The 12,007-nt window shown below is 40.4% G+C and overlaps 1 protein-coding gene across 2 annotated transcripts in view; it reads left to right on the top strand.

The window, feature by feature from the left end:
• The window catches only part of LOC106846930 (fibronectin type III domain containing protein 3C1-like), a 61,150-nt gene that overhangs the window by 36,193 nt on the left and 12,950 nt on the right, over positions 1-12,007 (top strand). For both annotated transcript variants that reach the window (XM_070502761.1, XM_070502760.1), the window contains 4 exons: positions 2,791-2,896; positions 3,580-3,686; positions 3,893-4,006; positions 4,984-5,133. In XM_070502761.1, the coding sequence (XP_070358862.1) occupies positions 2,791-2,896; positions 3,580-3,686; positions 3,893-4,006; positions 4,984-5,133 (477 nt within the window). The remainder of the gene's footprint in view (positions 1-2,790; positions 2,897-3,579; positions 3,687-3,892; positions 4,007-4,983; positions 5,134-12,007) is intronic.

Raw genomic sequence — 12,007 nt, 5'->3', positions numbered from 1 at the left:
CAGCTATTTTGAATTCTCTGTCAGTTAGCTCACAATCTTCCATGACTTTGTTTAATTTTTGTAATGCCATGATACTGTGGCTCTTTGTGATGTTTGCTGAGTTATTCCTCTGCTTGTGCATTTGTTGTAGCAAACTTGTTTTTTATTTAGGCATATCTTTGTTTTGATTCAAACTTTTCAACTGCTTAGAGATTAGAAGCCTTTCTTTTGTTTTTCAGTAGGTGGCACTATAGTGCTAGTTTTGGGTTTCTCTTACCTGAGCTGCCTCTGGCTAAGGATCTGCCAGAGGATCTGCACATTCCATACTTTACCACCTCTATTTGGGGTGTCGCTGTTACTCTTGTTTTTACCACCTGCACTTCTGGAGGTCACTGATGCCTTGCTATTGTTGGTGTCATTGCAGTCACTGGCTTTGCCATCTGGGGCAAAGGAATGGCTGACACCTCAACCACATCCAGGACCACCTGGGCTGGAAACTCTGCCACCCATGGTTGTGGACAGAGGTGGGTAGGGAGGGAGCCTGGTATGTGTGGCACCATCTCAGTTGTTGCCTGTTACCTTGTGGTCACTGGAACCATGGCAATTGGGATGTAGGAGTCCTTTGTGCACCTCTGCTGCAGCCACCAGGCTCCAAGCCACAGCCAGAGGGCTCTGGATTACAGAGTTCCACCTTCACTGATCCTCTGCTTCCTGTGGCCATAGGTGCCACCATGACTGCTTGGCTGGTTGGAGTCACATGTGTACCTCTGCTGCTTCCCACTTAGTTCTCTGGGGCTGGGGGCAGATGGCTCAGCCACTGTGGCCAGGGATCCAGGATCCTGGGCTCTCCATCTCCTGTTCCCCCATTTAGCCTCTTCTATGTGTTCCAATTCACTCACCTTTGTATGTACCGATTGTGGATCTTTCCAGCATCCTGGTGTATTGTTCACTGTAACCTTTGTTGGGTTATGGATGTTTCACTTGCTGTAGATTAAAGGGGAAAGACAAAGGGATCCTCTCACACTGCCTTGATGTCTTGATTTATGGCATTATTTTATTACATTATTAGAACAACCAAGCCAAATCCTTTGAGATTTACCCCAGACAGCATTCATCATATCATTGTTTACTTGGTTTTATATGGAATTGGGATGCTTTATAAAGCACAAATGTTCTTAACAGCGTCTAGAAAGGTGAATCCTTTCCAGAAGGTTTTCGATTTACTTTGCCCTGATCCATCAGAGGAATCACAATCTATGTCAGCTATAGCCTTACAAAATGTATTTCTGTAATAATTAGACTTTAAAGTCGAAATTATTCCTTGATCCATGGGCTGCAGAATGGATATTGTGTTGGCAGACATGAAAACAACATTGATCTTGTTAATATCTCTATCAGAGATCTTGGGTGACCAGGTGCATTGTTGAACAGTAATATTTTGAAAAGAATCTTTTTTTCTGAGTAGTTGGTCTTAACAGTGGTCTTAACATATTCAGTCAACCATGTTGTAAACAGATGTGCTGTCATCCAGGCTTTGTTGTTCCATTTATAGAGCACAGGCAGAGAAGATTTAGCATAATTCTTAAGGGCCCTGAGATTTTCAGAATGATAAATGAGCATTGGCTTCAATTTAAAGTCACCAGCAGCATTTGCCCCTAACAAGAGAGTCAGCCTGTCCTTTGAAGCTCTGACACCAGGCTTTGACTTCTCCTCTCTAGCTATGAAAGCCCTAGATCACATCTTCTTCCAATGTCAGGCTATTTTGTCTACATTGAAAATCTGTTGTTTAGTGTACCCACCTTCATTAATTATCTTAGCTGAATCTTCTGGAGAACTTTTCTGTGGCTTCTACATCAGCACTTGCTGCTTCACCTTGTGCTTTTATGTTATAGAGATAGCTTCTTTCCTGAAACCTCATGAAACAACGTCTGCTGGCTTCAGACTTTTTTTCTGCAGCTTCCTCACCTTGCTCAGCCTTCATAGGATTGAAGACAGCTAGGGCCTTGCTCTGGATTAGGCTTTGCCTTGAGGGAACGTTGTGGCTGGTTTGATCTTCTATCCAGACCACTAAAGCTTTCTCCATATCAGCAATAAGGCTGTTTTGCTTTCTTATCTTTCATGTGTTGACTGGAGTAGCACTTTTAATTTCCTTCAAGAACTTTTCCTTTGCATTCACAACTTGGTTCACTATTTGGCACAAGAGGCCTAGCTTTTGGCCTGTCTCAGCTTTTGACATGCCATCCTCACTAAGCTTAATCATTTCTAGCTTTTGATTTAAAGTGAGAGACATACGACTCTTCCTTTCACTTGAACACTCAGAGGCCATTGTAGGATTATTAATTGGCCAAATTTCAATATTGTTGTATCTCAGGGAATGGAGAGGCCTGAGGTGAGGAGGAAAGAGACAGGGAAACAGCCAGTCAGTGGAGTAGTCAGAACAAACACAGCATTTATCAGTTAAGTTCGCCATCTTATATGGGTGCAGTTTGTCTCACCCCAAAATAATTACAATAGTAACATAAAACATCACTGATCCCAGATAATCATAACCAATATAATATTAAGGAAAGGGTTTGAAATATTGTGAGAATTACCAAAATGTGACACAGAGACAGGAAGTAAGCAAATGCTGTTGGAAAAATGGCACCAATAGATTTGCTTGACTCAGGGTTGCCACAAAACTTCAATTTGTAAAAAATGCTATCTCTGCGAAGCACAATAAAGTGCAATAAAATGAGGTATGCCTGTAAATGTTTTACAAAACTGAACTTGAATTCAGTATAGTCATAAGGTGTTTTGTATTTCTCTTAGCCTTCAGATATATTGACTATTCAAACACCTCCTCTTTCTCCTGCATCTTGCTGTCCTCCACCTTTGAATGGTAAAGCAAAGGCCAAGGAAACCAATGTACAATGTGGTGAGGCTTCTTGTGTGATTGGAATGACTGCACCTAAATTTCCTGTTTTGTAACCTCTGATTTTATATATTTAGTGTTATCAAGGTGGAGCAAATTGTTATCTTTTACCACAAAATCAAATAATGTTTAGAAAATTGTTTCTTACTTACTTGAAATCGCAAATTTTTTTATATATAATGGCTGGGCATTTTTCTTTTTAAAGATTGGCACCTAGGCTAACAACTGTTGCCAATCTTCCTTTTTTTTTTTTAAGGATTGGCACCTGGGCTAACGACTGTTGCCAATCTTTTTTTTTTCCTGCTTTATTTCCCAACCCCCCACCCCCCTCCCCCGCCCCGTACATAGTTGTATATCTTAGTTTCAGGTCCTTCTAGTTGTGGGATGTGGGACGCCGCCTCAACGTGGCCTGACAAGTGGTGCCATGTCCGCACCCAGGATCCTAACCCTAGGCCACCACAGCGGAGCACGAGAACTTAACTGCTCGGCCACGGAGCTGGCCCAAAATCACAAATTTTTTAAATGTCTGGAAATTAAAAAGTTAGTTGACACAGACTAATGTAATTTGACTTTTTTGTTACTTTATTGTGTTTTAACATAGAGTCTTCTTAAATTATTTTGTATTATTTTAAACATGCATAAAATTATTTGCAAATTTTTTTAGTTTATTTTGTATATTTTTGTAGACAATCCTCCTGATAATGGAAACTCTAAAGCACGTGCACGTGTCAAAAAGGCAAAAGGTAACCGAGATGACAAACAAGGGCGCCCTGACTCTGAAGCGAGATGCATAGTGAGTAAACTAATTCCTGAAGAATTCACAGTTTCTGGTTAAAAGCTGCAAATAAGGCTAGGGAAGTTATACTGTTCAGTTGACCCCTTTGTACTACATTTCAATTGGGATAAACATGTGCTTCTACTTCCTGTCAAGGTGGGGAGTGACCATGCCCCATTCCTGCACAATCATTCATGTGTTTGCTTATTTATGTTTATTTGTAGTTTGGATCTCATTCAATGAAGTGTGAAACTGCGACAGTCCCAAGCCCTCCTTCCCAATGTGGAACACCTGTGCTAACCTGCAAGGGTCCAACTTGTGTTGCTGTTAGTTGGGAAGTATGTTATCAATTTATTTTTATTAATTTTTGTGATATAAGAAGGTAGTAATTGGCTTAGAAATATGTTAGAACATCTAGAACTCCCTAAAGAATTAGAGTTTAGATTAGGGTTTCACAAATCTTGGACCGTGATTCTAGAACACACTTAGGACCTAATACTAGTGCTATTAGGAGGTCTAAAGCTATGGTAATCCTGCTTTTCAGATCCTTTATTTATGGAGGATAATAAATTTGGAAAACCAAATAGACTATTAATAGGTAACTAGTTGAATTTTTAAAACCAAAACAAAGAGATAATAAAATTAAAGCAATTTATAAACATAGTATTTTTTTTAAAGTTTCATTGGGAAATCTCTGGTAGTGTGTGTTTGTCTGTAACTGTACAGTATGATACATAAGAAATGTGACTATGAGGTAAAGAAGCTTAAAAAACCACAGTTTTTACATCCATGTGAATATCTTTTCATTCAAACTAATCAGGCTCAAAAAGTAAGACTTGGCCTAGTTATTATCCACCTAAGTATCTTCAAATTTTTCTTCCCTTTTTCTCAGTCTCTAGCAGAGGTTTTTTTAGCATTGACACAAAAGCTCTAGTCTGATAATAATAAATGATGGGTATGATTACATCATTGCACACATGCCAGAGTACTGGGGTCTGTGTTTGATCCCACTAATCAATAGTAATATTAAGCAACATTAATATATCTAAGTTTACTCTTTTTTAAGTAACCTATTTGATAATAATTTAATAAATTAAAAATAAGAATTAATCCTTTCTCTTAATTTTATTTGAGCCTTTTAATGTTAATTATAATGTTCTGCCTTATGTTTAATTACTTATATTTATCTATATCTCATATAATGTAATAGATTATAAGCTTTGACATTGAAAGGATCATGTTGTAGCTCTCCACAGTATCTAGTATAGTAACCATTTATAGAAAGAACTCAATTTCTGTTTGTTGCATCTTTCAGATTCCTGTATGTAATGGTGCTGAAATCACTGATTACAGACTAGAGTGGGGACAAATTGAAGAATCGATGCACTTGATTTACACTGGCCCTTGTCTGAATTATGAAGTTAAAGGTCTCATTCCTGCAACTACGTATTTTTGCAGAGTTCAGGTAATCTTAACAGTTCTTATGTAAACAAAAGAGTGGTTATGAGCCTGTGCTATCCACATTCATAACATCGGCATCATTTCCAGTGTAGAGACCAGAAGGGAGTCATAGACTTCCAAATCTTAAATGTTCCTCATATTTAGTAACAATCTTCTGAGCTCCTTCACCTGCCATTCAAAGCTCCACATACTCTGGCACCTGCTTTCTATTCCAACTTGATCTGCCATTATATTCTCTACAGTTCTGTGTTTCCCAAATTTCCCTGAACTTAACAATCACCTGAAATGCTTGTTTAAAACACTGATTCCTGTTCTAAAGCCATGCCACCCTGAACGTGCCAGATCTCATCTGATAAAACACTGATTCCTGCACCTCCACTCAGACCTATTGAATCAAAATTTCTATCCAGAGACTTGCTAATCTGTATATTTAAAAAGCACTCAAAGTAATAATTATCATCAGTTAGGAAAAACGGCATAAACTATTTGAAACGAACAAGTCTGCCACCACCTCCAAGTATGTCTTGTACATTTGTTCATACTGTGTTTTCTGTCTATCGTGTCCCATAAAACCAAGCTTTTGCATGAATGCTTCCTTGAAAACTTTAGCTGGAAGTGATCTCTTCCTCTTCTAAACTACTAGAATTATAAGACTCATAACTTTAAGGTTTTGGGAGACAGTCCAAATTTAAAACAACCTGATATGTTGTCCCCATCAAGTTAAACCATCAGATCCTAGGAGCCCTAATACTGGGTATCTAAGCTAAATCTCCCAGATTGCCTTTGATGATTGGAAGTTGTTTTTTTAAAAAGATGCATGAGATTTTTTGGGTGTCCCTATTTTTTGTATTAGAAAAATGCTCTTACAATATATATTTATCAGTTAGAAGGCCACAGCAATAGTCCAAAGGATAGGTGAGGTTATGAACATTAAATCTGCTACAGTGGGAATGCTGAGACATTAATGGATTTGAAAGATATTAGAGAGGTAAAAATCAATGGAATGGGTTCCTGCCAAGACAGGGTATTACCATACTGCCCAGGTCCTCCCTCTTACAACTAAAAAACCCTGAACACAATACAACAAACAAGCATAGGAAGACTCTGAATGGTGGAAAGAAAGAAAGATGTGGAAAGAAAAAGATCTTTCCAAGTTGTGAGGAACCTTGCAACTTGAGGAACAATACAGTAGTAAGCCCCTGGGGTTTTCTTATCACTTCCCATATATCCCAAAAAGGATATGGGAGAAGCCTCCAACTCAAAACCGCCAACAGGGACAGACAGAAAAAATCTTCAAGAAATGCCTGCCTCCCCTCGCTCCCCCCAAGCAAAATAACTTGGAAAATGGTAGCCTAACAACAGAAAATCTTTTAGGCAATACCTTACTCCAGGCAAACATCAACAGAAAAATCACACACCCCTGCCCTTCCCTACCCCTAAAGTTTCAACAGACCGAGTGGGAAGATGACCATCCAATTCACTCCAGAAGCAAGCAACATGCTCCACTTTCCCTACCCAGTGGTTTCAGTTTTGGCAGGGCCAAGCAAATAGTTAATATTCCATCCCCTGCCTGGCAGAAGCAGGCAGTGCTTTGCTTTCATTCCCCTGCTGACTGGTGCCAGTATGGCCAAGCAGGGAACTTATGATCTTCTATACCTCCCTGACAGAAGCAGGCAGTAACACTCTAATTCCCGTGCAGGGATAGTGTTGGCAAGTTGAGCTTCCACCCCCAGCCAGCAGCAACAGACTGAACAAGGTGGTGTGATTCAAGCTAGATAGCATTCTGTGTTCCTCCTATTCCTGTATCAGTGAGGCCTAGTGAGAAGCTGAACCTACATTTCCACTTACCAACACTGAGAATGAAAGAGGATATGGGAAGCCAGGCTAATCAGCACTCAGATTGCCCCTTCACCTGCTATCAGTAGTGTCCAGTGGAGAGCTCAGCCTCCATCTCTACTCAGCATGGAGGAGGTGGATCTAGGCGGTGAGACGCTATGCTACGTAGGACGCCACTCCCCTCGCTCCTTTCCCCTGGTGTCATTAAGACCCAGCTGGGAGCTGAGCTTCTACCCCCACCCCCCCACCCCTGCAAGAACACAGAGGTGTTAGTCAGTCCTCCACTTCCCCCCTCCATGGTATCAGCAGGGCCCAATGGGGAGCTGAGCTTAAACCCACACTCAGAAACAGTGATGCAGTGCAAATAGTTTCCCCACTTTTCCTGGAAAAGTATCAAAGGCGCCTAGACAGGAGCTGAACTTCCACCCTACCCAACCTTTGCAGTATACCTCTAGACATGCCACAATAAGCATCACAGCCTTTGAATTAAGCACAACCAAGACAAATTTCCATAATACCTGCCTTTGCTGGCTTTTAAAACCAAGGGGAATACCCTCAGAAAAACTATCAAAATTCAGAGAAAGAAAACCCTGCTCTTAAAGGGCCCAGACACAGATTAATCCATTCCAGAAACCAACACAAAATCACTAGAAAGAAAAGTGCATAGTCTTTTGGCAAAAGAGACTCACTTGATAAGCTCAGTGCATCTCAGACAGGTAGGAGGTGACTGGGTCCACCTCCCCAGGGACTGAGACACAGGCAGCAGCCATTATTGTGACCTAGTGCAGACATGATGATATGGACACTGGCAGATGCCATTGGATTTCTTCCTCTGGCCTGTTAGTGCAGAGGGTTTTCCCTGCCCACTAGAACACTGATTCAATCAAGCACAGCAAGGACAAGCAGCCTGCCCGAGGACTGGCCACACCCACCAACCAACCCATAGGGAACTAGTGGGGCCCACATAGGTAGGGAGTGTGGGACCTCTGCAGTGGTGCGAGTGGGTACACATTGGTGGGGCAGGTGATGCACATGGGGCAGGACCAGTTGACAGGGTTTGTGGGCCTGCAGGTGGTGGGATGTGTTGGCTATAGAAGACTTGTGCCACTGGCCATCTCCAACAGCCACACAGAGGATCTGCACCACCTTCCAATACCTGAAATTACTGTGTGCCTCCATGCCTGGGGCCAGGCCCACCCAGCTGCACTCCGGAGAGAGCTGACAACAGCCCCGCAGGCTGGAGGCTTACAGCAATTGTGAGCACCTGAGCATAGCAACCAGCCACACTGGGGGTCTAACTCACTTAACAGCAAAATAGCAGCATGTTTGTGCTATTAGACCTTGCAGCCAGTGGTGTTGGGGCTTCCCTACCCAATAAAGTGACTAAAGTGACCACAGCAGCTGAATGTGGCTGAGCCATACAACCAGCCAGCCCAGGGGCTATCCTAGCCTACCTGTGCATTCACAGCAAGAGAAACCCCACCACAACAGAAGGGTACATGGAGCCCACGCAAGGGACACTCCTGGAACATCTGGAACTGGTGACGAGAGGGAAGCATATTGCTGGGCCCCATAAGGCTTCTCTTGCGTAAGGCCACTTCTCCAAGATTGGGAGATGTAGCTGATCTACCTAACACATAGATACAAACAGAGAATTAAGCAAAATGAGGAGACAAAGGAATATGTTCCAAATAGGAAACAGGACAAATCCTCAGAAAAAGAACTAAATGAAACAGAGATAAATAGTCTACCTGATAAAGAGTAGAAACTAATAGCAATAAGGAAGCTAGCTAATCTTGGGAGAATAGATGAATAAAGCAAGAATTTCAACAAAGAATTGGAAAATATAAAAAAGAACCAATCATAGCTAAAGAATACAATAATGGAAATGAAAAATTCACTAGAAGGAATTAACAGCAGAGTAGATGACACACAAGAATGGATCAATAAGCTGGAAGAAAGAGTAGAGGAAATCACCCAAGCTGAACAGAAAAAAGAAAAAATAATTAAAAAGAACAAGGATAGTCTAAGGGACCTCTGGGACAACATCAAGTGTAACCAACATCCATATTATATTATATATTGTATACTATATATTATCTGGTGTCCCAGAAGAGAAGAGAGAGACAAAGGGGCAGAGAACAGATTTGAAGAATTAATCGCTGAAAACTTCCCTAATCTAAGGAAGAAAGACATCCAGGTACAGGAAGCACAGAGAGCACCAAACATGATGAACCGAAAGAGACCCACACCAAGATGCATTATAATTAAAATGTCAAGAATTAAAGATAAAGAGAGGACCCTAAAAGCTTCAAGAGAAAGACAGCAAGGTACATATGAAGGAAACCCCATAAGGCTATCAGCTGACTTCTCAGCACAAACCTTACAGGCTAGAAGGGAGTGGCATGATATATTCAAAATGCTGAAAGGAAAAACATACAGCCAAGAACACCTGGCAAGGTTATCATTCAAAATGCGGAGAGAGATAAAGAGTATGCCAGACAAGCAAAAACTACAGAAGTTTATCACCAAGAAACCAGTCTTACATGAAATGTTAAAGGGACTTATTTAACTGGAAAAGAGAAGACCACAAATAGGAATAAGAAAATTATCAAAGAAAAAAAATCACAGGTAAAGGCAAATATACAGTAAAGGTAGTGGATCAACTACCTATAAAACTAATATAAAGGTCAAAAACCAAAATTAGTAAAAATATCTATCTTCATGATAAGAAATTAAGGTATATACACAAAAAAGAGGGTAAATATGATATCAAAAACATCAAACATGGTGGGAGGGGAGAAAAAGTATAGGACTTTTAGAAAGAGGTCAAACTTAAGAGGCCATCAGCTTAATATAGATTGCTATTTACACAGGTTATTATATATGAACCTCATAGTAATCACAAACCAGACACTTATAACAAATACACAAAAAATAAAGCGAAAGGAACCCAAAGATATTACTAAAGAAAACCATCAAATCAAAAGGGAAGAGAGCAAGAGAAGAAAGGAACAGAGAACTACTGAAACACCCAGAAAAAAAGTAACAAAATGGAAATAAGTACATACTTATCAGTAGCCACTTTAAGCATCAATGAACTAAATGCTCCAAACAAAAGGCATAGGGTGACCAACTGGATAAAAAGCAAGACTCATATATATGCTGCATACAAGAGACACATTTCAGACCTAAAGATACTCACAAACTGAAAGTGAAGGGATGTAAAAAGATATTCCATGCAAATGGCAAAGAAAAGAAAGCGGGGGTAGCAATACTTATATCAGACAAAATAGACTTTAAAACATAAACCATAACATGAGACAAAGAAGAGGCTACAGAATGATAAAGGGAACAAGAGGACATAACACTTGTAAATATCTATGCATGCAACATAGGAGCACTTAAATATATAAAGCAATTATTAACAGACGTAAAAGGAGAAATAGACAGGAACACAATAACAGTAGGTGACTTAAACACTCCACTTACATCAATGGATGGATCATCCAAACAGAAGATCAATGAGGAAACACTGGCCTTACGTGACACATTAGACTAGATGGACTTAGTAGATTTATACAGAATAGTCCATCCAAAAATCACAGAATACACACATTCTTTTCAATTGCACATGGAACATTCTCCAGGATAGATCACATATTAGGCCACAAAACAAGTCTCAATAAACTTAAGAAGATTGAAATAATACCAACCATCTTTTCTCATCACAATGTTATGAAACTAGAAATCAACTACAAGAAGAAAACTGGAAAAGTCACAAACACGTGGAGATTAAACACAATGCTACTGACCAACTATTGGGTCAATGAAAATCAAAGGAGAAATAAAAAAATACCTGGAGACAAATGAAAATGAAAATATGTCATGCCACAATTTATGGGGTACAGCAAAAGCAGTACTAAGAAGGAAGTTTATAGCAATACAGGCCTACCTCAGAAAACAAGAAAAATCTCAAATAAACAATATAAAGTGCACCTAAAAGAACTGGAAAAAGCAGAACCAACAAAGCCCAAAATCAGTAGAAGGAAGGAAATAATAAAAATCAGAGTGGAAATAAATGAACCAGATATTAACAAAACAAGAGAAAACAAAGCAATGAATCTAAGAGCTGGTTCTTTGAAAAGATCAACCAAATTGACGAACCTTTAGCTAGACTCACCAAGAAAAAAAGAGAGAATGCTAAAATAAATAAATTCAGAAGAGAAATGTGAGAAATTACAACAGACACCTCAGAATACAAAGGACTGAGGGCAGTGTCAAGATGGCAATATAGGCGGACTCTGAACTCACCTCCTCCCATAAGCACAATGAATTTACAACTACTCTTGTAACAATTACTCCTGAGAGAGAACTGAAAACTGGATGAAAAGAACCCCCACAACAAAGCACAGTGCTGACAGAGATGGAAGAGGCAGAAATTCCTTTCTGGAAAGAAAAATACCACCTTTTAGCCATGGCACTTCATGGCCAGCCAGGAGCAATCCTAAGGTACAAAGCCTTTCCTGGAGGAGCGGGAGAGCTGAGCTGGGGAGCATTACCACAATAAGCAGCTCTGGACTCAGCACAACTGAGACAAGTCTCATAATATCTGATTTTGCTGGCTATTAACAACAATGGGGAATATCCCCATAAAAGCTGTAAGACATAAGGGGAGAAAAGCCTGCTCTTAAGGGGCCCAAGCACAAATTCACTCATCTCAGAAAGCAACCTAATATCACCAGAAAGGCACACAGTTCTTTGGTGAAAAACGACTCACTTAATAGGCTCTTGGCATATCTCAGTGAGAAGTGAGACACCCCCAGGCTGGGACCACCTCCTCAGGGACTGAGACATTGGTGGCAGCCATTATTGTAACCTAATTCAAGTGTGCTGACACAGATGCTGTGTTGACGCCATTAGAGTTCTTCCCCTGACCTGCTAGACCAGGGGTCTGCCCTACCCACTAGAGCACCAATTTAATCCAGCTCAGGCAGGGCAGGCATTCTGCCTTAGGGATGGGCCCAGCCAATAGCAAGCCC

This window comes from Equus asinus, chromosome X (genome assembly GCF_041296235.1).
Source record: "Equus asinus isolate D_3611 breed Donkey chromosome X, EquAss-T2T_v2, whole genome shotgun sequence".
Classification (NCBI taxonomy): domain Eukaryota; kingdom Metazoa; phylum Chordata; class Mammalia; order Perissodactyla; family Equidae; genus Equus; species Equus asinus.
The sequence above is the reverse complement of the archived record's forward strand: the minus strand, read 5'-3'. Positions and strand labels throughout refer to the sequence as shown.